General features: G+C 43.7%; 1 protein-coding gene across 1 annotated transcript in view; it reads left to right on the plus strand.

Moving 5' to 3' along the window:
* Positions 1-16,614: 16,614 nt before the first annotated feature.
* Positions 16,615-24,142, plus strand: part of SRRM4 (serine/arginine repetitive matrix 4) — a 140,296-nt gene continuing 132,768 nt past the window's right edge. Inside the window, exon 1 of the mRNA XM_075178541.1 lies at positions 16,615-16,751. Coding sequence (XP_075034642.1) covers positions 16,615-16,751 — 137 coding nt within the window. The remainder of the gene's footprint in view (positions 16,752-24,142) is intronic.

Raw genomic sequence — 24,142 nt, forward strand, 5'->3', positions numbered from 1 at the left:
CATGGTACTAACTTCGTAGTATTAACTGTACTGGAATTACTGTACTCACACTTGAAGTGATATTATTCATTTTATTCCAAAGATCTTTTCATAAATTATATTTTATTAAATAATCTGTACATTTAAGAGATCACTTATTAATATTATCTTATAATAATTACTAATCATCTGCCCACTCGCAATGAAAGACAGCTGTTTTTTAAATACTGGCCAATTAAAATAATCAAAGTTGAGAGAATTTCTTAACACTCATAGATCTTCTTAATTAGATAATGTTGTTGAAGTCCTTTTGTGTGCGACACACGAAGCAATCATTGTAATATCTCATCAAATTTAATTCACATTGCACTATTAGACATTATAAGGGATGGAACCCTTGGCTATATCATAAAATTTATAGCAAATAGCTATGGGAGCAGCACATACGGTTCCTGGTCAAAAGAGGGTATTCTACCACTCGATGTGTGCACCAAGTGATTAACTCATATCATGTCATTGACCAGGTACATCCTGCCACTGACAAGTCCCCCTGCTAAATGTAATATGCAGTACCATTAACATTCCTTTTAAAAAGCAATATATTCTGAACAAAAGTACTCTCCAATATAGCATTACAATAATTTATTTTGTTCCCATTAATAAACTATGCTGTGAAAGCAGGGACTCTTTCAGTAGCATTTTCCTTTAGTCTAAGAACCAGATTCAGTCTATGAAGTGTAGGTTTTATTCCTCCAGCAGTTTTCTTAAAATCAGTTCACCTTGTTTCATTGTTTCAACAATGTTTTATACTTTTATTAGCTCTTTTTCCATGTTCCCGTATTCTGTTTGTCATCTATTTACTTCTTACCTTAATGTTCAAGTCATTATTTTCATATAAAGTATCACATTTCAGATAAATTGCTATCTGACAGCTATTTCCAGCAGAGTCAAAATATGTTGTACTGCACTATAATACTGGATAATTGCAATATATCCTCCAAGAAGATTTCAGATCAGTAATCGGACATGTACTCTGTTAATCTCTCTTCCTGACTATGAGAAATAAGAGCAAAACAGCCAGGGGCAGCCTTCAGGGCATTTGAACTGTCTGGTTATCAAGACTACAATCTAAAGTTTACATTACATTTAAACTGCAACTTAAATTTGCATGCTCAGACTGATTTCTGTGCTAAAAAAATAACCATAACGATAAAACTGAGGCACATTTACATCTATCATCGGGCAAACATAAGGTTTAGAGGGGGGTGGCTCGCCAATGCTTGATTGTGGAAACAAAAAATTGTTTGTCACAATAAGACTACAACAGACACTTATTTTGTAATCAAATTGTTAAGAAGTTAAAAGCTTAAAATAACCAAGAGCATTGTTAGTTTCTCATGTGATCCAATACCCAAATCCATAACCAAACTGAACACATTGGTTGTCATTTCCACCACACACACACATACAAAGGAGTTCAAATCCAACACAACTCAAGATCAGAGAAACAGTGCATCATCCACTGACATACATGTCAAACCAACAGCAGTAATACTGGATACACAACTTGAAAGTTACCGCCCATGTGGATGAGCCCTTACATAAATACACAGAGACACCACCTATAGCTGTGCTAGTCTCAGTCTACAGTGTAAGTATATAAAATAAACTGTTATGTGCACAGATTAAGAGCCTGATTTAGAGCTATACTTAAATAAATGCAACCTGATAATACAGGTAAAAATGCATGAGAACAGGTGCATGTTTACGTATAGATTCTGAAGTAGGCATATCCAGCATACAGATGTCGTCAGAGCATTGATACACATTTCAATATAGATGTGAAAGTAGAAAAGACTGTACAGTAGTCATCGCCATCAATTTGACCATGATGACTGCCATGTATTTAGTATATAAACAAATACACTTAAATATATAAAAAAAAGAAAAAGTCAAAATGATCTTGTCTCTCTCTGTCACGAGCCGCGGCGGTACTCACAGCCGCCGTGGCTCGCTTCCTGCCTGCCCCAGCGTCCCGGCCGTCAACATGACGACCGGGACGTCACTTCCCTCCAGTGTAGCGCCGGGTTCCAGCAACAGGGGACAGCCGGGCGCGTGCGCAGAGGGACCTAATAGCCTGCTGGCTATTAGGCTGTAATTATTTTATTAGTCAGCTCCTGGGAGTAAGTTGCAGAGATAGGCTCTGATTGGCTCACCTGTACATTTAAGGCAGTGAGGTCTGCAGCCTCACTGCCGGTTATAGCTTCTGCTCTCCAGTCTGCTGACCTGCTTGTTCCCGTTCCTGTCTACTGAACTTCTGCTGATTTCCCGTGTATGACCCTTGGCTTGGAATTGCACTTCGCTTGTGTGACCCTGACCTCTGGCCTGTTTACCGTTTCTGCTATCTGCTTGTGACCCCTGACCCCAGCTTGTTAACTGGAATTGCTACCTGCTTTCGGCCCTTGACCTCTGCGTGGACCTCACTCCGCTTGCCTGGGTTCTCCCCACAGTGAACACCTGATTGGCAGATTAGATTCCGGGTTGTGTTGTGCCGGCTGGAGGGGTTCCTAACACTCTCCCCCCTCCAACTAAATAACCAGTACCAACAGGGGCTGGCTGGAAATTTTTAGCCAAGGGGGCAAGACTATTAGGAACATTTTAAAGTAATAAAAAAATTTAGGTGGCCCAGTGACCCAGTCAAAAGTAGCCCACTATGGGACCAGTCTGCGGGACAGATGTCCTCCTGCCCCCCCAGCCCAGCCTGCCTCTGAGTACCAATGTTATAGCCTAGGCTGGTTACTGCTAATGCAGAGGGAAAATGAGCATTAGATCCACCTCCAAAAGTGGTAGCACCAGGCTTTGCCGGACCAGGCTGGTCACATTATAACAGGGAGAATCGCAGTATGAGTCCCAGTCTGTCCAGCACAGGGCTGATGCCCATTGAGGTATTGGGCTAATAAAAATGTGCTGGCCCCCCACGAGGCCAACCAGCCTCATGCTGAATAGCATTGGTGATCATCCTGGTACCCCTGTGGTGGTGGTCCCAGGGTGATAGTTAAGTCAAAAATAGATTAAAAACTGATAGTCCCAGGGGGTCCGTTGACTGTTTAGATATGCTGACATTTGAGAAACTACAAGCAAGCAAGGATGGCTGTAAAATGAACCCAAATCCTCCAATAGTGCCAGTTAGGACTAATAACATGATTGTGACATGTTAATTTTAAAAAAGGTGGTATTACTGCTTCGAAAAATAATAACATTTCAAAGTAAGCAGTAGACTCCAGATCTGTTTCCACTACTGCATAAAGTGAGATCTAACAACTCGGCAAATGCTTTCTCTAGGGAGCTAAAAGAAAGTACAAGCAAAATTAACCAACTCTGAGATGTCATAAAATACAGGTGTATTTGTTGAACTATATTATAGCTATATTATAGCTACTGAACATGTATTATATATATATATATATATATATATATATATATATACTCTTGAATGTTAATTTAAAAATAATAGTGTTAGGGACCCCTCTAGCTGATACAGCACAACTCGGAATCTACTCTGCCAGTCAGGTGTTCACTGGAGCCCCTAGTGGTGGGGACAGACTGGGCCGCAGACTGACAGAGGGTCGTGAAGTGCGTACCGGCTGGGGAGAACCCAGGAAAGCAGGATGAAGTCCAGGCAAGGGTCGAGGGCCGGCAGCAGACAACGAATCCAATAGACAAGCCAAGGTCAAGGGTCACGAGCAAACAGGAAGCTCGATAAACACGCCAGAGGTCGGGGTCACAAGAAACACAGGCAGGGTCCAAATCCAGGCAAGGGGTCATACACGGGCAATCCAACAGAATATTCAAAGGGCAGGAGCAAGGAGCAGAGCAGGTCAGCAGACTGGAAACAGAAGCTATAACCGGTAGTGAGGCTCTGATCTCACTGCCTTAAATAGTACTAAGAGCCAATCAGGACAGAGGAGGATAGGGCTGACAATCAGCCTCAGGAGGCAGCAAATTAATTACTAGCTAGAACTAGCATAGGTAATAACATAACCAGGAAGCATGTATAAAAATATAAGTGAACCAATTTAAATCACATGAGAACTCCCCCTGGTGTTGGAGGCTGTCCCTACACCCTCCTACATCTATGCCACAAGGATAACAGAGCACAGAAACTAAAACACACGCCCGGCTGCTAGTTCATGCCAGGATGCGGCGTACCGCAGCGGCTCGTGACAAATAGAAGGCACTTTAATAGTGTAGTATGGGCGAACAATATGAAGATTTGATAGAGTGAAGGTAGAATGCATTGGATGATCCCTCAGGTCAGGTGACTATTCATTGCTTCTGAGAAAAATAGTGTCAGGAACTGATTAACTTCCTTGGTCAGGTACAGGTTCTGGTCAATAGTATGGTGCAGCATGAAAGTTACACTGATATTAAGCAGACAGGCTAAAAAATAGTCAGATTGTTAAATAACTTGGTTTCCATAATTTCCATGTTCATCATGCCATTCAATGATATCACATGCCCCTGTGGGGGGTGGACATTGTCATTCTGGAGATTTCACATCCAATAGCATAAAATGTCTACAATGTCAGGTAAATTCACCCACATTATAATAAAGTTACAAGATTCCTTCACAGTATGAAACAAGCATATACATCCTTATTGTATGCTTCTTTTGGCATCCACCAAACAAGTACTTGGAGGGGATGATTCATGTAACTATATTAGTGTATTCTGTTGCTCAGTAGACCACCACCTGTGTTCTTAGCAGCATTTTCCTCAGAAACTTCATGCCCTGCAGCATGATCATAGACAGCTCTCTTTTACATGCCAGTCACTGTTTGTGCTACACTTGTGTTCACATCCATGCATCTTCCGAGGAAGCTTTTGTCATTTACCTCCCCTGGGATGTTACCTACGATTTCTTTGTTCACAGGCAGCTGTTCTACACATTAGCCAGCGGTACTATGACCCTTTATCTTGCTAGTATTCTGAGACTTTCCTGGATTTTTATTACCACATTGACTTCATTTGTGTCCCTCCTGTAGCCAATGTGGGGAATTGGCTTCCAATATAACCCTATCTGTTCCATTAACACCTTTATGACAGGTTACAGGGCAGTGCAAACGTGCATTACATTTCCCTGCTGTTCTCTGGATTCTGACTTTTGCTCATTCTTGTGATTTTGTATCTGATCTGTCTGTCCCTGACCTCAAACTTTGCTTCTGGACCCTGTTTTGTGATTTAGGGGCTGCCATCTGTGCTTACCTTGCCACTGAGTCCAAATCCTTTTGTGAGGTCCTCTGATGAAGACCAAGCTTGGTATAAAACTCTACAACCTACAAAAGTCTGCTCCAGTCACTAGATGGATTGTACATTATGACAATGCCTGCTTCTTCCCTAAATCAGAGGATCCCAACCACTGTCACCGGACATGCAAATCTGAACTATTGCAGTGGATGAAACCAGAATCATGAGAAAATATGAATATACTTGAAAACTAATGTGCATTAATTTAATTTATAACATTAGGTGCAAACTTGACCTGGCTGCAGAATTTGCAGGCGAGCAAACCATGATGCATTGCAAGGGGCACAAATGCAATTTTTTTCAAATACTGCAAATGCTGCATGTTCTTACATTCTGCACCCACACCCACATCGTGCATTAAGCGTTGCACAATGCTAAGCCTAACGCCGCTCACAACTCTACATCAGGGGGTAAATGTACCATACCCCGGTTTTTTCAACTCGCCGGGAATCGGCGAGTTGACAGCTAAAATTCAAAGCGGCGCTGCTTACCTTTACAAGCCAGCGAGAGAAGCCCATCTGCTGAACACAGTTAAAATAATTTGTTTTGGTTTCTGCAGCTTACCTTCACGGAGTTAACTTTCCTCAGAATATTGCAGCCAATAGCAGCACAAGGGAGGGGCCACGTACACTGTTATAGCTTCTAATCCCTGGGAGTGGCCCTGTGTGTTCAAGATATGCTGCTGCCACCCACCTGCCCTACTGCTGAAGTCAAATCAGTAGTTTTTCTGACTTTCAATTTTTACCCTATATCCACTACTATCCTTCATTTTAATTAACAGTCGTATCCCTGGATACACTTTTCCGCAAAAAATTTGTCTAACCCTTTCTTAAACATATCTATTGAATCTGCCATTACAACCTTCCCTGGCAGTAAATTCCATATCTTGACTGCCCTTATTCTAAGTAACCCGTTCCATAGCTGGTTGAGAAATTTCCTCTCCTCTAAACTTAGGGGGTGACCGCGTATCCTCTGTATAGTCCTTGGGGTAAAAAGTTCCCATTAAAGTTCTCTGTATTGACCCTTAATGTATTCAGACATAGTAATCATATCTCCTCTAAGTCACCTTTTCTAAAGTAAACATGCCTAAACTCAGAGCCGTAAGAAGGGTGGTGCGGGCGGTGCTGTCAAAACACAGACGACAAGGAGCCGACGCAAAAGGAATAGGAGGACAGCAGAAGACACGCTCAGGTGAGTAAAATACTGCAGTGCTGGAGCGGACAGGAGCGGGGGCTGGTGGAGAGGACAGGAGCAGGGGCTGGTGGAGAGGACAGGAGCGGGGGATGGAGAGGACAGTAGCCAGGTCTGGAGAGGACAGTAGCGGGGGCTGGTGGAGAGGACAGTAGCAGGGGCTGGAGATTACAGGAGCCGGGTCTGGAGAGGACAGGAGCCGGGTCTGGAGAGGACAGTAGTGGGATCTGGAGAGGACAGGGGCGGGGGCTGGTGAGGACAGTAGCGGGAGCTGGAGATTACAGGAGCCGGGGTCTGGAGAGGACAGGAGCCGGGTCTGGAGAGGACAGTAGCGGGGTCTGGAGAGGACAGTAGCGGGGGCTGGTGGAGAGGACAGGAGCGAGGTCTGGAGAGGACAGGGGCCAGGTCTGGAGAGGACAGGGGCCAGGTCTGGAGAGGACAGGGGCGAGGACTGAAGAGGAAGGTGTGTGGAGTGAATGGGGGGGGTCTGGAAAGAAGGAGTGAGGGGTCTGGTAAGAAGGAGTGAGCGGTCTGGTTGTCAGGAGAGAAGGAGTGAGGGATCTGGTGGGGGGGTGAGAGAAGGAGTGAGGGATCTGGAGAGAAGGAGTGAGATGTCAGAAGTGGTTGGGGAGGCTTATTTATTAAACGTGGGTGCTATTAATTTGATGTTGGGGCTATATGGGTGGAAATAGACATTTACTGTAAATGCTATTAATTCGATTCTGGAACTGATTGGGTGGAAGGAGGCTTGTTTTTAAACAGAAAAAGCTACTGATTTAAAGTCTGTCTGGTTGTGGGAAGGGGAACCTAGATTCTTCACTCACTGCTCAACTTTCCAGGAGGTCAATAATAACAATCTCTTTTCCAAACAGACCCCCAATATTCCAGGATCCATTTAAGCAGCAACAAGGCATGAGACATCAGCTGACAGAAGACACCGGCGATGCTTTACCGCTGAGAAGCAGCATCTACTCCCATAAAGGTATGGGGGGAGGGCATCAAATTCTGTTTCGCCCAGGGCACTAAAATGTCTAGTTACGGCACTGCCTAAACTGGCTAATCTTTCCTCATAACTTAATGACTCCATACCCTTTATTAATTTTGTCGCCCTTCTTTGAACCCTTTCTAGTTCCAAATTATCTTTTTTATAGAGTGGTGCCCAGAACTGTGCTGCATATTCAAGATGAGGTCCTACCAACGATTTATACAGTGAAAAAATGACACTGTCTTCCCTTACATCTATACCTCTTTTTATGCATGCCAATACTTTATTTGCCCTTGCAGCTGCTGCTTGACATTGAGCACTTTTGCTAAGTATACTGTCTACGAGCACTCCCAAATCCTTTTCCATTATAGATTCTCCTAAAGTAATTCCATTTAATTTATAGATTGTGTTCTTGTTTTTGATCCCTAAATGCATAACCTTACATTTATCTATGTTAAACCTCATATTCCATTTGGCCGCCCCAATCCTCCAGTTTATTTAAGTCCCTCTGTAGAGAAGCTACATCTTGCTCTGATTTTATTACCTTACAGAGTTTAGTGTCATCTGCAAAAATAGAAACTTTACTCTCTAAACCATCACCAAGATCATTAATAAATGTATTAAAAAGAAGTGGCCCCATCACGGAACCTTGAGGTACTCCACTTATAACTTTTGACCAATTAGAAAATGTTCCATTTATCACAACTCTCTGTTCCCTATATTCTAACCAGTTTTCGATCCAAGTATAAATGTTGTTTCCTAGACCCAGTTCCCTTATCATGATACCCTTATTTTTACACTATTTTGATTACATTTATCTACCTCTCATAAATAGGTTAATATCACATATCCATCTGCTCAGAAGCTTTGTTAGAGCACTACAATTTATTATTTACCTGGAAAATGAATGATACCTGCTTTGCAAAGGTGAAAACCAGGTCAAAGCAGTGCCTATTATCACATTTTATCCCTTCCTTAATAAAAAAAAGAATCTGAATATACTATTTGGCTGTCTACACCTAATTATGTGCTTTCTCTATTAATATATGCCTAGTGTGAGCTCATTGTACCCCACTGTAGTGGATAAGCAATTAATAATTATTATTATTATTATTATTATTATTGTTGTTGATAAATATAGCACAAATCATATTATGGAGTGCTGTACAGAGAATAAATATGTAATCATTCATATCAGTCTCTGACCCATTAGAGCTTGCAATTTGAAATCCCTTCCACACACAGGCACTTTAGTATTAATATTGTAAGCAGCCAATTAAATCTACCAGTGTGTGTGAGGAAACTGGAGCAAATCTATGCAAAGAGGAGAAAATTTAAACTCCACGGGCCTGATTCATTAAGGATCTTAACTTAAGAAACTTCTTAATTCAGTCTCCTGGACAAAACCATGTTACAATGCAAGGGGTGCAAATTAGTATTCTGTTTTGAACATAAGTTAAATACTGACTGTTTTTTCATGTAGCTCAAAAAATTTCAACTTTAAATTTCAGTGTACAAATAAGGTATTACAGATTTGTGTGCTACATGAAAAAACAGTCAGTATTTAACTTATGTGCAAAACAGAATACTAATTTGCACCCCTTGCATTGTAACATGTCCAGGAGACTGAAATAAGAAGTTTCTTAAGTTACGATCCTTAATGAATCAGACCCCACATGAATAAAGTCTTGTGAGGTAGCAATGCTAACACAGTGCCACCAAGGTGGGGCTAAAACCTATTTCTTTGTGTGGTGAGAATTGTATGGTACACTAACTAAATCATTTCTACCTGGAATTTATTAAAGGTAGTTATTTATAACTATCTACTGCGTTCCCACTATCATTGTACACAAAAGCAGTCCCCATAGTTTCTAAGGGGACCTCTATTTCGCATGATTTAATCAAAGATTTTTCGGAACTTGTCCACAATAGCGAACGCCATCAGCTTACCTACTCTCCCCTCCAGCTACTAACGCAAGTATGTCTGTGCGCATGTGTAAAGCAATGTTACACTAGTGACCGAGGAGACAAAAGGACTTTTAAGGTAAGTTAAATCACCGTCTGGACTGTCTTCTATCCGATGCACTATCCCAAGATGATTTTTTAATAAATGGGGCCGAATAATTATCTTTTATCTTTGCGATGACAGATGATAATTAACGGGGCAAGACCCTGTTAATTAATAAATATGCCCCTATAACTGCGCTGTCCACTTTTTGACCAGGACTGTTTGCAATCTAATCTACCAAACAAAACGAGGAACTGACAAGCGCTCTAAAGTACACTATAGGAATAAATAAAGTTTATGAATGTATAAAACAGTTATTATTGACGTGGATACTCTTCAGTAGAGAGTGATCAGTAAATCGCCAGAATATAGACTCTCCTGTAGAGACACCACCAAGTCATGAACATCCACCTCTCCTCACTATTGGCTCTTATGCAAAAATCCCTTTCACTGCTATCTCCGTATTGAAGACTGGATCTTAGGCTGACACATCCATGAAGATCACCACTACCGCTGTCTCAGAGTGCAACAAATCTCCTCCCCGTAGACCAATCAGAGGGATCACATATATGGACAATCTGGGTGTAGGCTAACCCTCTCTCGCACAGCTTCGGAGCTAAGATTTTACATCATCAAAGTGAAGCAAGGAACTTAGAAGTAGGTGGAAGCGCCCTCTCTCGCACAACCGAAGCTGTGCGAGAGAGGGTTAGCCTACACCCAGATTGTCCATATATGTGATCCCTCTGATTGGTCTACGGGGAGGAGATTTGTTGCACTCCAAGACAGCGGTAGTGGTGATCTTCATGGATGTGCCAGTCTAGTATCCACGTCAATAATAACTGTCTTATACATTCATGAACTTTATTTATTTGTTCCTATAGTGTACTTTAGAGCGCTTGTCAGTTCCTCGTTTTGTTTTGTTTGATTTACCTTCCTTGGGGCATTTGGTGTGTTCTCTGTGGGGAAGCTACACAGAGAACTGTTTGACCTAGTGATATTTGCTTGTATTGTTTGCAATCTAATGTTTCTGTAACTGCAGTATGCGAAATTCTGGAAAACAATATGAATTTTATGAATGCATAAATCATAGGAAAGAGCCAGGGCAGTTTGAATTATATGAAAAGAAGTATACTTGGATGAGAATGTGCAAAGATATCTATCCAGAATCCAGGAGATAAGATATAGTGAAAGAATAAGTTAACGTGTAAGATTTGCACAGGAAATACCTTGGTATGAAGCAGGAACCGTTCACATATAGTTATGTAAATAGTAAAATACAGATATAGCCTAAATAAACCGTTTACAGATAGTGCCTTTAAGTTTCATAACGTCAATGCAATGAACACACAGCATTATTTTACACATATGTAGCCTAAGGATGGAATCGGTACAACATCAAAAAACAATTCAACAAGGAGCTTAGAGAAGCCACAAGGGGGATGGTGGTGCTTTAATAAACGAGAGAAAAGCTTGACTCATCCAGTTACTGAGAAGATTAATCACAGTTAGCCTTCCAAGATTGTTCCTCATTTAATAATATTTTAATTACTTTAATAAAGCAAACTTTTAGGTGATAATGTCAGATATAGAACCCGCTCAAGTTGATCCTAAAGAAAACTATAGTTTATTTGTATGTCTGATTGAACAGTGTATGGCAGTAAAATTTAATGATATTTGGGGTGAAGAAATGGATCAAAGTGCACAACCATGAATGTATGTATATAATAATGCAACGTGTATTCATTGTGTTGTATATAAAGAACATGTCAACAGAGCCCACGTAGCAGTATTTCATTTAAATTTAAATTGTGGGATCCAGGGTAGCATATTTCTAAAGATAAGGTTATAGCAAGAATGGCTTTGCCATTATGCAGAAGTCATGTACACGGCTGTCATTACGCTGGGACATGAAAAGAGGTTTATTTTCCTACAACAAGACAGAAGGTCAACAGGGATTCAAAGAATTACCAGGGTTAGGATTCAGACGAAATATGTGCCTGAGGCAATGTAAAGTAATAGATGTGAATAATATCCCCTAACAAACTGATGATCAGGGGTGTGGGTGAATATCAGAATTGCCGGAACACCGGAATGATTTGGCCCCCTGCAATGCCCTCTGCTGCTTGGTGCATATAGTGCATTCTCTTCTGCTTCACAGATATGTTCTCTGTAATATGTGGAACAATTATTACACATATTATATTGCATATGTATTGTATTGTGTTTGTGTGTGTGTGTGTGTGTGTGTATATATATATATATATATATATATATATACAAGTTAATCAGTGCATGATACTCATGCATTCTAGTCAAATCAAGCTACTTAAGGTCTTAAAAAGGTTCTTGTCATGCATTTGTGCCTAGCCCAGGCCTCCTCAGGGCAAGAGCGTTAATTCCCGACGCAAGCGCCCTTTTTAATGTGTGTTCATGAGGTAAAATTACCTCACGAAAATGAGTTTGACCCCTCAACTCGTAAATTTAGCCTTTACTACCCCTCCCACGGGGGGAATGGGGGATGATGGAAGTTAACTGACTTCACTATTCTATTTTTTTTGGCAAATAATGTCAGTATACCAAATTTCAGGTCAATTGGATGAGCCCTTTCTGAGAAAATAGTTTTTTCCACACACACACACACACACACACACACACACTAACACACGCCGCTAGGCTTTTACTTTTATATATTAGATAATGCTAAGAATTTAGTAGGTCAGTGTATAACTCCGCCCAGCAGGTGGAGCTGCAGCTTGTTTTTTTTTTTACACACACAGACTAACACATGCCGCTAGGCTTTTATATTATAGATATATATACACACATAATATATTTCTGTACATTGTTGCTATATATTCTAGCTACCTGTTCACCTGCCTGAATGTGTGTCGGAATGGAACAGTGAGTGCATTGCCTATCCATTCCGGCTGCCAGAATGGAGCCCCGAGGACCTTAGCCATCCATTTTGGCTGCCAGAATGGAGTTCTGAATACCGTATCCATCCATTCTGGATGGCAGAATGGTACTGCCAGTACCTTAGCCATCCATTTTGGTTGCCAGAATGGAGGTCCGAGTACATTAAGCATTCATTCCGGCTGCAGTAATGGAGCTCTGAGTACATTAATCATCCATTCCGGATGCCGGAATGGGGCTCAGAGCACCTTACCAATCCATTCTGGGTGCTGGAATGGGTCTGCCAGTACCTTAGTCATCAATTCCAGCTGTTGGAATAGAGCTACGAGGACCTTAACCATCCGTTCCGGGTGCCAGAATGGGGCTCTGAGCACCTTACCCATCCATTCCGGGTGCTGTAATGGGTCTGCCAGTACCTTAATCATCCATTACGGCTGCTGGAATGGGTCTGCGAGTACCTTACCCATCCATTCCGGCTGCAGGAATGGGTCTGCCAGTACCGTAATCATCCATTCCGGTTGCTGGAATGGGTCTGCGAGTACCTTACCCATCCATTCCGGGTGCCAGAATGGGGCTCTGAGCAACTTACCCATCCATTTCAGGTGCCATAATGGGTCTGCCAGTACCTTAGACATCCGTTCCGGCTGCCAAAATGGGGCTGCCAGTACCTCAGCTATCCATTTTGGTTGCCAGAATGGAGGTCTGAGTACATTAAGCATTCATTCCGGCTGCAGTAATGGAGCTTTGAGTACATTAATCATCCATTCCTGGTGCCGGAATGGGGCTCAGAGCACCTTACCAATCCATTCTGGGTGCTGGAATGGGTCTGCCAGTACCTTAGTCAGTAATTCCAGCTGCTGGAATGGAGCTACGAGGACCTTAACCATCCGTTCCGGGTGCCAGAATGGGGCTCTGAGCACCTTACCCATCCATTCCGGGTGCTGTAATGGGTATGCCAGTACCTTAATCATCCATTACGGCTGCTGGAATGGGTCTGCGAGTACCTTACCCATCCATTCCGGCTGCAGGAATGGGTCTGCCAGTACCGTAATCATCCATTCCGGTTGCTGGAATGGGTCTGCGAGTACCTTACCCATCCATTCCGGGTGCCAGAATGGGGCTCTGAGCAACTTACCCATCCATTTCAGGTGCCATAATGGGTCTGCCAGTACCTTAGACATCCGTTCCGGCTGCCAAAATGGGGCTGCCAGTACCTCAGCTATTCATTTTGGTTGCCAGAATGGAGGTCTGAGTACATTAAGCATTCATTCCGGCTGCAGTAATGGAGCTTTGAGTACATTAATCATCCATTCCGGATGCCGGAATGGGGCTCAGAGCACCTTACCAATCCATTCTGGGTGCTGGAATGGGTCTGCCAGTACCTTAGTCATCAATTCCAGCTGCTGGAATGGAGCTACGAGGACCTTAACCATCCGTTCCGGGTGCCAGAATGGGGCTCTGAGCCCCTTACCCATCCATTCCGGGTGCTGTAATGGGTCTGCCAGTACCTTAATCATCCATTCTGGCTGCTGGAATGGGTCTGCGAGTACCTTATCCATCCATTCCGGCTGCAGGAATGGATCTGCCAGTACCTTAATCATCCATTCCGGCTGCTGGAATGGGTCTGCGAGTACCTTACCCATCCATTCCGGCTGCAGGAATGGGTCTGCCAGTACCTTAGCCATCCATTCCGGGTGCCAGAATGGGGCTCTGAGCACCTTACCCATCCGTTTCAGGTGCCATAATGGGTCTGCCAGTACCTTAGACATCCATTCCGGCTGCCAAAATGGGTCTGCCAGTACCTCAGCTATCCATTTCGGCTGCCGGAATGGCTCTGCCATTACTTTAGCCATCCATTCCAGCTACCGGAATGGGGCTCAGAGCGCCTTACCAATCCATTCTGGGTGCCGGAATGGGTCTGCCAGTACCTTAGTCATCCATTCCGGCTGCCAAAATGGGTCTGCCAGTACCTCAGCTATCCATTCCGGCTGCCGGAATGGCTCTGCCATTACTTTAGCCATCCATTCCAGCTGCCGGAATGGAGCTCCGAGTACCTTAACCATTCATTCCGGATGCCGGAATGGGGCTCTGAGGACCTTAACCATCCATTATGGCTGCCAGAATGGTGCTTTGAGGACCTTTGCCATCCATTTGGGGGCCCGGAATGGGTCTGCCAATACCATAGCTATCCAATCCGGGTGTCGAATGGGGCTCAGAGTTTCATAGCTATCCAGTCTGGGTGCCGGAATGAGTCTGTGAGTACCATAGCTATTCATTCTGGGTCCTGGAATGGGGTTCTGAGTACATTAATCATCCATTCCGGTACCTGGATAGGATGATTAATATAAACAAAACCTTATTCCGACACCTGGAATGGACGCTAAGATACTCAGACATCTATTCCGGCAACCGAAATGTATGGTTAAGCTACACAGACATCCATTCCGGCACCTGGAATAAATGGTTAAGGTACACAAAGGGCCATTCCAGCAGCCAGAATGGATGGTTAGGGTACTCTGAGCCCCATTCCGGGACTTGGAATAGCTGTCTAAGTTACTTAGAGCCCAATTCTGGTAGCCGGAATGGATGACTAAGGTACTCAGGCATCCTTTCCGGTACCTGGAATGAATGGTTAAGGTACTCAGAGCCCCATTCCAGCAGACAGAATGGATGGTTAGGGTACTCTGAGCCCCATTCCGGGACTTGGAATAGCTGTCTAAGATACTTAGAGCCCAATTCTGGTAGCCGGAATGGATGACTAAGGAACTCAGGCATCCATTCCGGCACCTGGAATGAATGGTTAAGTTACTCAGATATCCATTCTGGCAGCCGGAATGAATGGCTAAGATATTGAGACAACCATTGCCGTAACCGTAATGAATGGCTAAGGTACTCATACATTTATTCCGGCAGCCAAAATGGATGGCTAAGGTACTCTGAGCCCCATTCTGGCAGCCGGAAATGAATGATTAGGGTACTCTGAGCCTGATTCAGACTGCCGGAATGGATGAATAATGTACTCAGATTCCCATTCCGGCACCTGGAATAATTGTCAAAGATATTGAGAGCCCAATTCTGGCGGCCAGAATGGATGGCTACGGTGTTTAGAACCCCATTCCGGAAACCGGAATGGATGGTTACGGTCCTCAGAGCACCATTCCGCAGAAGGAATGGATGGGTAATGCACTCAGCACTCCATTCCAACATACATTCAGGCAGGTAGAATATGTAGCTGTGATATACAGAAAAATATATAAATATATAATGTGTATATTGTGTGTGTGTGTATATATATATATATATATATATATATATATATATATATATATATATATACAGAGATACATATTACAGAAGGCAAATCTGTGCAGCAGAACAGAATGCACTATACAGGCAGAGAAGACACAGCAAACTTAATTTAAGACACCAAGCAGCAGAGGGCGCCGTTGTAAGCTGACTCGTTCCGGTGTTCCAGCATTCTGGCAGTTGCAGCTTTTACCTAATCCCTAAAGGGTCAATCAAAGTCAGAGTGCGTGTCTTCCACTGATAAAAGATTGAGAGGTCTATTAATACGGGGGGGGAGGCTGCAGTGCATTTTCTTGCACTGAAGAGAGGGATATTCCTCACCCTCTTGTGCATTTTATCCAGGGTCACTGTGAGAATGAACCTTGGACTATTATGTTAGGCACACGCTTGGCCTGCAGGCTATTGTTATGTAGATGAGACAGGCCTGGGAAGCAAGTACTTGTCTTTTCTTGATAATATAAAAGGAGGGGGCAGTGGGTAGAAAGGAGTCATAGGGAGGGAAAGGCTGGGGGATTGCCAGCCCCTGTTTAAACGTCACAGTGCAAAAGGAGACAAAACAAGAGCCTATACTTTTCTACACATGCATACATATTGATACACACGTGTCACCCTCCCATTACCTTGCCATCCAATCCTAGAGTAGGGGAGGGATGAGATGACCGCTCCATCCTCTTTTTTTATTTCCTCCATACCTTCAACAGCTTTGAACCTGTATAGGGTGTGGGTCTACTGCTTACAATCACAATCTGCTCCTGCTGCTTAGCCGGGGAGGAGGCAAAAGACTATTTCTCCTCCCTTTCAGAAGCCCGGTCTCTGGCTGCCCAGCTGAGAGGAGTCATTAGTTTCAGCATTTGGACAGCTCCTGAAGTCTTAGCACCAAGAAGTGGGTTGAGAAAAGAGCAGCTGCTGCTTTCTGTCCCTTACAATGACTATGGCTAGCGTCCAACAAGGGGAAAAGCAGCTTTTCGAGAAGTTCTGGATGGGGACTTTTAAAGCCGTGGCCACTCCGCGAAGGGAAAGCATCATTGTTGCCAGCATCACCTCTCGGAAGCCACTACCAAGGTAGGATCATTGGGAGCACAAGTATGGTTTGGAGAACCAAGGTTTATAGGATGCTGTTATTAATATACTTTATATTGCGTTTGCTGCATGCATCCCTTCAGTTATCATATCACGCAATGCTCTTGAGCTCAAATATTATCTGTGTGTCTTGGCTGCTTTTCTGACGTCTGGTCGGCGATGTTATAACCTCTTGCTTCCAGTAATGGTTTAGGTGCTATAAAGGCAATGTTGCTGCATCAGTCTGTAGTGTCTTGATAAGCACAGGTTGCTCTGTACCAGACATACAGACATCCATCCACATAACGGGGCCTGACATGGAGTAACCCATCCCCAATGTGACAGTCTCTTTGTCCCTATAGCTGGTGATTACCAGCATGCACAAACATTGTGACCTGATCAGCGGCAGCCCTCATGTCTGCTGCCAGATGATATTTTAAGCTCATGCATGATTGTCACTCAGCAGAATCCTTGCCATGGCTTGTGAAGAAACTTTTGTTAGGATATTTTCTCTGCTTATATACTGGGGTGTAATGACACTCAGTACATTGCAGTGTTTTGTTTCCTTAAGAACTTTAGTCAGTTACCAGGTCGCCTGGATAGGTATTAGAGTTTTGGTTCAAGCCAATAAACCTTATGAATTTATTGAACTGTGTATTTTTTATTACACATGTACCCTTATGTCACTAATTCATTCTATGTATGGGGATCTGGGAAGATCCTATAATAAACTTGCAAGACGTTTTCAGTGATAGTTGTCAGTCCAGTACATGGAGCTCACATCTCTGCCAAACCCTGCATTGTATATACAATTTGTGGATCACCTCTATGCATTGTATTCGGGATAGAGTAATCAAATGTTAGCAGTGTGCCATGTATTGTGGTATTTGTCACTTAAGCAATATAAACCAGCTTTTATTTATCTATTCTTCAATATGCCGAAATGCTGCTTTTTACGCAGATGGTGCCAGAATTTCTTTTCCATGTAGCTAACCCTACGCGCGCTGGTGCAGCTGGAGCTGTATTAACTGAGTTAGCGTATTGGAGAGAAATTAATTATTTAAACAAAATGTAAGTCTGTTTCTTTGTTCAAAACTCATTACTTTCTTTTGTATTTGGATTTGCAATGAATCAGGCAGTTTTATTACAGTGCACTCTCCACAACCTAAATCAGGAAAATATGTGTAATGAATCATAAAACATTTTAATAAAATATTTACAGATTGTGGAAGTTGGGGAGGTGGTGAGAACAGGAAAGAGGATAGAACATATCAGGATATTTAAATGCTGTTGGTATATTAATATTTATTTGTATTATTTGGTATACATAGCATTATTGATGTACAAACACTAGTGGGGAATAGTAAGGATTTTGCAAGATCTTCTCCAAGGAGCAAAATAAGAAACTTGGAAAAGAAAATGTAGGTTCAATTGTACGTATGGCCAACCAGGACCAACCCAATCATCACATCTACTGTGTATGATTCTGATTTTCCTTCCCAGAGATGCTTTTGTGTTTGAGTGTCGTTATCATTTTCTAACAGAGATCTTAGGCTCAGCAATTGAAAACATTGTTATAAAATGTCACAACTTTTCTACTCCTTTATTTTTGTTTTTGTTAACAAATATATTACTGGTCAATCCCATTTGGAAATTGTGGATACATATTATATTAGCAGGTGAAGAGTAGTTTTGAAGTGATCACTCTATAGATTCTTGCCTGTCCCCTAGTCAACCAACAAACCTATCATGTATGTAATATCACCAGGCAATAGAAAAATATATAGCAGCAGAGGATGGAACATCCAATCTTGTCTGAATGAAATTACAACTGCAGCAGTAAATGGACAGTATTCATTAAATATGCTAGGAGAGGTGAAAAGGACAAAGATTCCCAATTCTACTACTTTGAGGAATTACCCAGTACTGTTCAACCTAGCAATTTGGACACCCAAGAGCGGTGACTGTGATTTGATATTGGATGACCCCTTTTTTTTCCATTAACATTGGAAAATGTAATTATATACTTTTCTTCCAGTAAGTCTTGAACATCCTCCTATGTGATTACACTGCTGATTAGATAGCTCTATAGACTTTGCAGTTGGCTGGCACCCAATTGACAAGATGTTTGTCCCATAATGACTTAAGCTAAGGGGTGCTATACGCTGTAAAAGCTTATCTTCTGATACAGCAATGTGCCAAGAAATGTCACCTTATACCACCGGCGTACTAAATATATGCCCCTGTCTATGAAAAGGACATTTAAATTTCCCTTTCACTGGAAAATAAACGTATTTTTAACAAGTTCAATATTTAATACTAAATATTTCTCCTAGTATTGAAGTTGACCATTAATTATCATCTTTCACTAGATAGAAATCTGCTAGGCTTTAGCATTATAATGCATACTTGCAATAACAATCATTAGCACAGTATGGGATAATTGGTCAGAATATTAAAACAATAATAATGCTTCTGAAGCTCTGCTGGAAAGGAAAGTGAGTCTGGTTAAATATAGTTTTTATATATAGGAATAAGCAAGTATAAGAATAAAATGTTCCACATTCATTTTTATCATGCATATCTTGGTATATTATTTATATTTTTAGCTGGTAGATGTTCAAATACTATGTTACATGCTTAAGAAAATCCTATAATAAGAAATTGTTTTTAGGAAGTATTACAGCAAGCGAAGTAATTGAATTTTCTAAAGCTGTGCATTGTATTCACACAACCTGTACAAATCTGGTCAGAACTGCTTCTCTAGAGGTAAAAGCAGTCACTGAAAATTAATCGGGGGATGGAGTTCTTTCAAACTTCTACATTAGCTTTCAGGTCCTGTAATCTTAGCAAAAGATGACCCGAGAAAGGCAAAAGGCACATCAACACTCCAGTAAATCAAGTATAGCACATGGCAATGTTATGAGCTTGTGCTAGAGGACACAGTGATTCTAGATTGTGCCAAATAAGAACACACATTCTGAAAGTCATAAACACAAATGTCCATTTATCCGCTGTTCCCATATGCACTGATTTTCCCAAGGCAGTTCTAATTTTCGCCACTGGATATAATTGACTCAATGCTAATTTTCCAATAATTCAGACTGCTGCTGCACTTAGATTAATAGGACAAGCTGGAACTAATGTGACTAAAACAACAATGTTATCAAAGGTTTTCTCATTTCTATGTGTGAAAGCCTAAGTGCTGTTGTAATAAATGAATATTGCGAAGTTTTGCTTTTGAAGATGAATTTAATGTCATGTTTGGCAATAGCTGACATTGGCGCTCAGGAATTCACCATACATGTGTTGTAGAGGAAATCTGCAATATGTAAGATGGGAGAAAACATCCAATACAAGCAAAAATTAAATAGTATTTAGCTGTAGTAAATGGGACCCTCATTCAGACTGTCTAATGTTGTGGTAGTAGCAAGACGCTGTTTTCTTTAACTAGAAGTAAAAGCTAACGACTATGCTGTAATGAGAGCACTTGTATCTCCAATAACCATAATATAGAAATCTGTACCTGCATTACATTTACTGTAAACTGTTACCCTATAACACAAGGTATATAGAAGGGAAACTTGACATTTCCATAGCCATAAGAAAATTCCACTTTATCTTAGTCAACAAATCATGAAATCAATGTCTTTGACCAATGATTATTAGAATGCTCATTGCAGCCAGATTACTATAGGGCACTTTGTATAAGAATAACAAATTCTTAAATACTTTAAAAGTACTTAAAACAAGGGTTGTGTAATATCCCCATCTTGCAAACTTAATGGAAAAGCTGCATCCGCTTTTAATGAAACTGTGTAGAGACAAGTATTTAGGCAAAAAAATGAGTGAGACATATCAAACAGATAATAATTGTAGATAGTTATCTGTCTGCGGGTACTTTTTATAGGTGTGACTGACCCCCTAGAGGTAAAGGGATGTACACTCTGCTGCAGAGTTCTCTGACTCTCATGTAAGTCATTCCTTGACAACTGCAGCACTCCTCATCACTGCTTTGTAATTTGTTGTCTCAACTTGTTGTCAGATGGGGAAGCTACCCGCAATGGAGCTAACAGCTATATCACAGAGATGGTTGTCAAGGGACATTTTAGAAGTCAGACAAATCTGCAGTTGCTGTAATTTCCCCTTTAACAATGTTGGACTGGTTGAGTAGGGCTCTTTTGCTGCTGGTTAGACCATAACAACTATCCATGATCCAGGATGGAACTGGACTGACTGTAATAAAGTCTATGTAAAATGGAGTAGTAAACATTCCTTGTAAAAATAAAACCGTGTTTTTATCCTTCAAGATATGGAATGTTAAACATGCACCTGAGCTGACAAATAACTACTACCCAGGCTATGTCTACCCCTGCTCCAACATTAGATGTGCTATTTCTAATATTCTCTGCTAAAATTGTACTACAAGCTCTGAAATAGAGGGCCCTTTAGTCCTTGTGTCGTCCTCCTCCTGTCACCATCCTGTTCCTTCCAGCACCCCAGCTTCATTCCTCTACCTTGACTCTAGTTTCCTGACTCGCTTTCCTCCCATCACCCCCTCCACAGTCGACTGTGGTCCAGCTAGTTGCGCCCACACTCCTGTTCTCAGGCTCACCCTGCTTTATTTCACTCCCAACCATTCTTCTTTCCTCCCTCTGGCTCCCAGTGTTCTTTATTCACTCATTCCCCTCTGCCAAGTCCACCTGTCCTCAGCCGGCTTGTCCAGTCTAGTTGGCTATTTAAATTGTACTTTGTTTTTCTTTTTGTACCTCCTCGTATGCTGAAGTTTGTTTTCTCCTATACGCTATGTACGGCGCTGTGGACCCTTTGTGGAGCCATATAAATTACAGATAATAATAATAACATACAATCAGGGCAGAATTAAGGGAATGGAGGCCCCTGGGCTAAGGGGGCCTCCATTGCCCCGTGAGCCCCCCCCATGAGGCCCCCCTGTGAGCCGCCCGTAGCCTCCCCCCAAGCACTTACCTCCTTCTCCTGTCACTGTAGTCCTTCCGCAGGCAACACTGTAAGCTCCTTACAGTGGAGTTCTCGTGAGAGAGAGACTCATAGTCCCACTCTCACGAGAGCTCCTCAGTAAAGAGATTACTGAGCGCCGGCGCAGGACTTCAGTGACAGACTCAGCAGCATTTATCGCGCTGGGGGCGTCCCCGGCCTCATGTAACGCCCCCTGCGGGGAAAGACAGGGACAGACGCAACACAAAAGAACTCACCTTGAAAACGATGGTCACCTCCAGTCCGCTTCCTATTTCCCAGCTGCGATCCAATCCCAGCAGATCCGCAGCCGCAGTCACCTCCAATCACGTCCCTCTAAGATAGAGACAGGGATTACGGCCGTGCCTACCAGGTAAGGGCTGTCCGAGACTACGGCAAAGAACAAGGGCACAGTCAGTCCAAGCTCCTTGCCGCCTCCTCACTTTGTTCTTGCCAAGACGCGGGGGACTACAGGCACTGAAGGCCAAGACTAATCCGAGGACTAATCCCGCCTCAAGTACCTCACACACCTGCCGGTGAGGGCCTAACCGAAAGGGGGAATCGAGCGTGATACTCACCGGGACACTCCCACTTCCGATCCGGTTCTCCTGCACCTTCCCGACTCCTGCGGATGACAAGAACACACAGCCTCCCTCTACGCTCTCCGTGAGACTAAGATGGCACCCACAAAACTGGACTGACTGCAACAGCGACCCGACCCTAACAACGTTCTAATGGTCGGCAACGCAACTAGTCAAAACACTAGGACTAACTAGGTGTGGTGCACTAACGGAACTGCTCACTTACACACTACGGGGAACACCAGCCGGTGTTCACAGCCTAAACCGGAGGGCGGTTCCTAACCCCCTCACCCAGGTCGTACCAAGAAGCTGCCTTCTTGCTAGGGGTCACCCACGGACCCTAAGGACCGGTTCTTTAAGCCCGGCTGAGGCTCAGTAGGACAGCACACTAACCCGCGGGCCGACTGCCGCACGGAACAGCCGATCGAACTGAACCGCCCGACTGCCTGTACTCGGGTATCTCACACGTGTCCCTACGTCCGGAACCACAGGTCCACCTGCACGGAACCGGCCTCGAGGACCCTTGATCAGAACCACGGCCGCCCCTGGAACTGCCTCAAGGTGTGCTGCACTGCCACCGATTCACTCAGCCACCCCCTCTGGGTACCAGTGTGACCCCGGGGACCTAAGGGACAGGGAAACTACGTGTGTTCTCCCCTGACTATGTGTATGCTGGTAACTACGCTTGTCCCCACAACACGGGTTAGCACAGGAAAACCACAGGAACAAGAGCCTACCTTTAATGGGGGCCTGACGTCTTGCCCCTGGACACAGTTATGTAGCACACCCCAAAATACCGTAATGTAAACTATACTCGCCGCACAGACAGAATAAATACAGTATACAGTACTTTGCACGCTACTTACCCGAGCACACCGCTGTTAGCCAACCAGCAGGTTGCTACAGCACCACAGGAGCCTACGCTCTACTGTACCTCCTAACCACGTGTGCTCACCTCACACAGGACCGCGCCTACACTCACGAGGCTCCCACGCCTCTACCACACACCACCAGGGCCTTATGCCCTACACACCATGGGTCTCTGCCCAGCTACACACAGAGCCTGGTGCTCTGATTAACGGGCCTCAGCCCCCTCTCTACCTCAGGGCTCTGAGCCCACTAACTAGGGCCTTGTGCCCTACTACCTAGGGGTCCTAGCCCCTGCCTGAGGCCTGTGGCCTCCCTAACTGACTGAGGGCCTTGTGCCCTTAATAGCCTACGGGCTACTAGCCCCTAACCAGGCCCTCTGGCCTTCCTATGGCCTCTAGGCCACTAACTACCTAAGGGCCTTGTGCCCTTGTACCTGGGCTCTCACGCCCCTGTCTAACTAATAGGGGCTTGTCCCCTTTATCATATTTACTAATGGCCTACTGGCCCACTAACTTCGTTGGGGCCTAGTGCCCCTACTTCACGGTGCCACGGGCCTTGTGCCCGACTGTGCCCACGGGCCTAGTGCCCGAATCAAAGCTGAGTATACTTACCTGCTCTGCGCAGGATACTCAACTTGCCACGCCGTCTTCTGCTTCTTTCTCCGGGTCTTCCAGACCCTCCAGCCGGCGGCGCCTCTTCTCCTCTTCGGCGCTGTTGAGGGGTGCTTGGCGGGGGCGCTCTCAGCCCTTACAAGGGCTCCCCGCCGACGATCTCCGCTCCGGCGGCTTGATTGAAGTCTTCTGGCTGCAGGGTAGCTCACGGCCCTTACAAGGGCCCCCTGCCGCCGCTGCTGCTGGCTCTGTTGCTGGACGTCTTGAAGAGACGTCCTCTCTCTTCTCCGCCGACGGACTTCTGGCAAAATGGCGCCACCCGGCGACTTATATAGTCGCC

Source organism: Mixophyes fleayi, chromosome 1 (assembly GCF_038048845.1).
Source record: "Mixophyes fleayi isolate aMixFle1 chromosome 1, aMixFle1.hap1, whole genome shotgun sequence".
Taxonomy (NCBI): Eukaryota; Metazoa; Chordata; class Amphibia; order Anura; family Limnodynastidae; genus Mixophyes; species Mixophyes fleayi.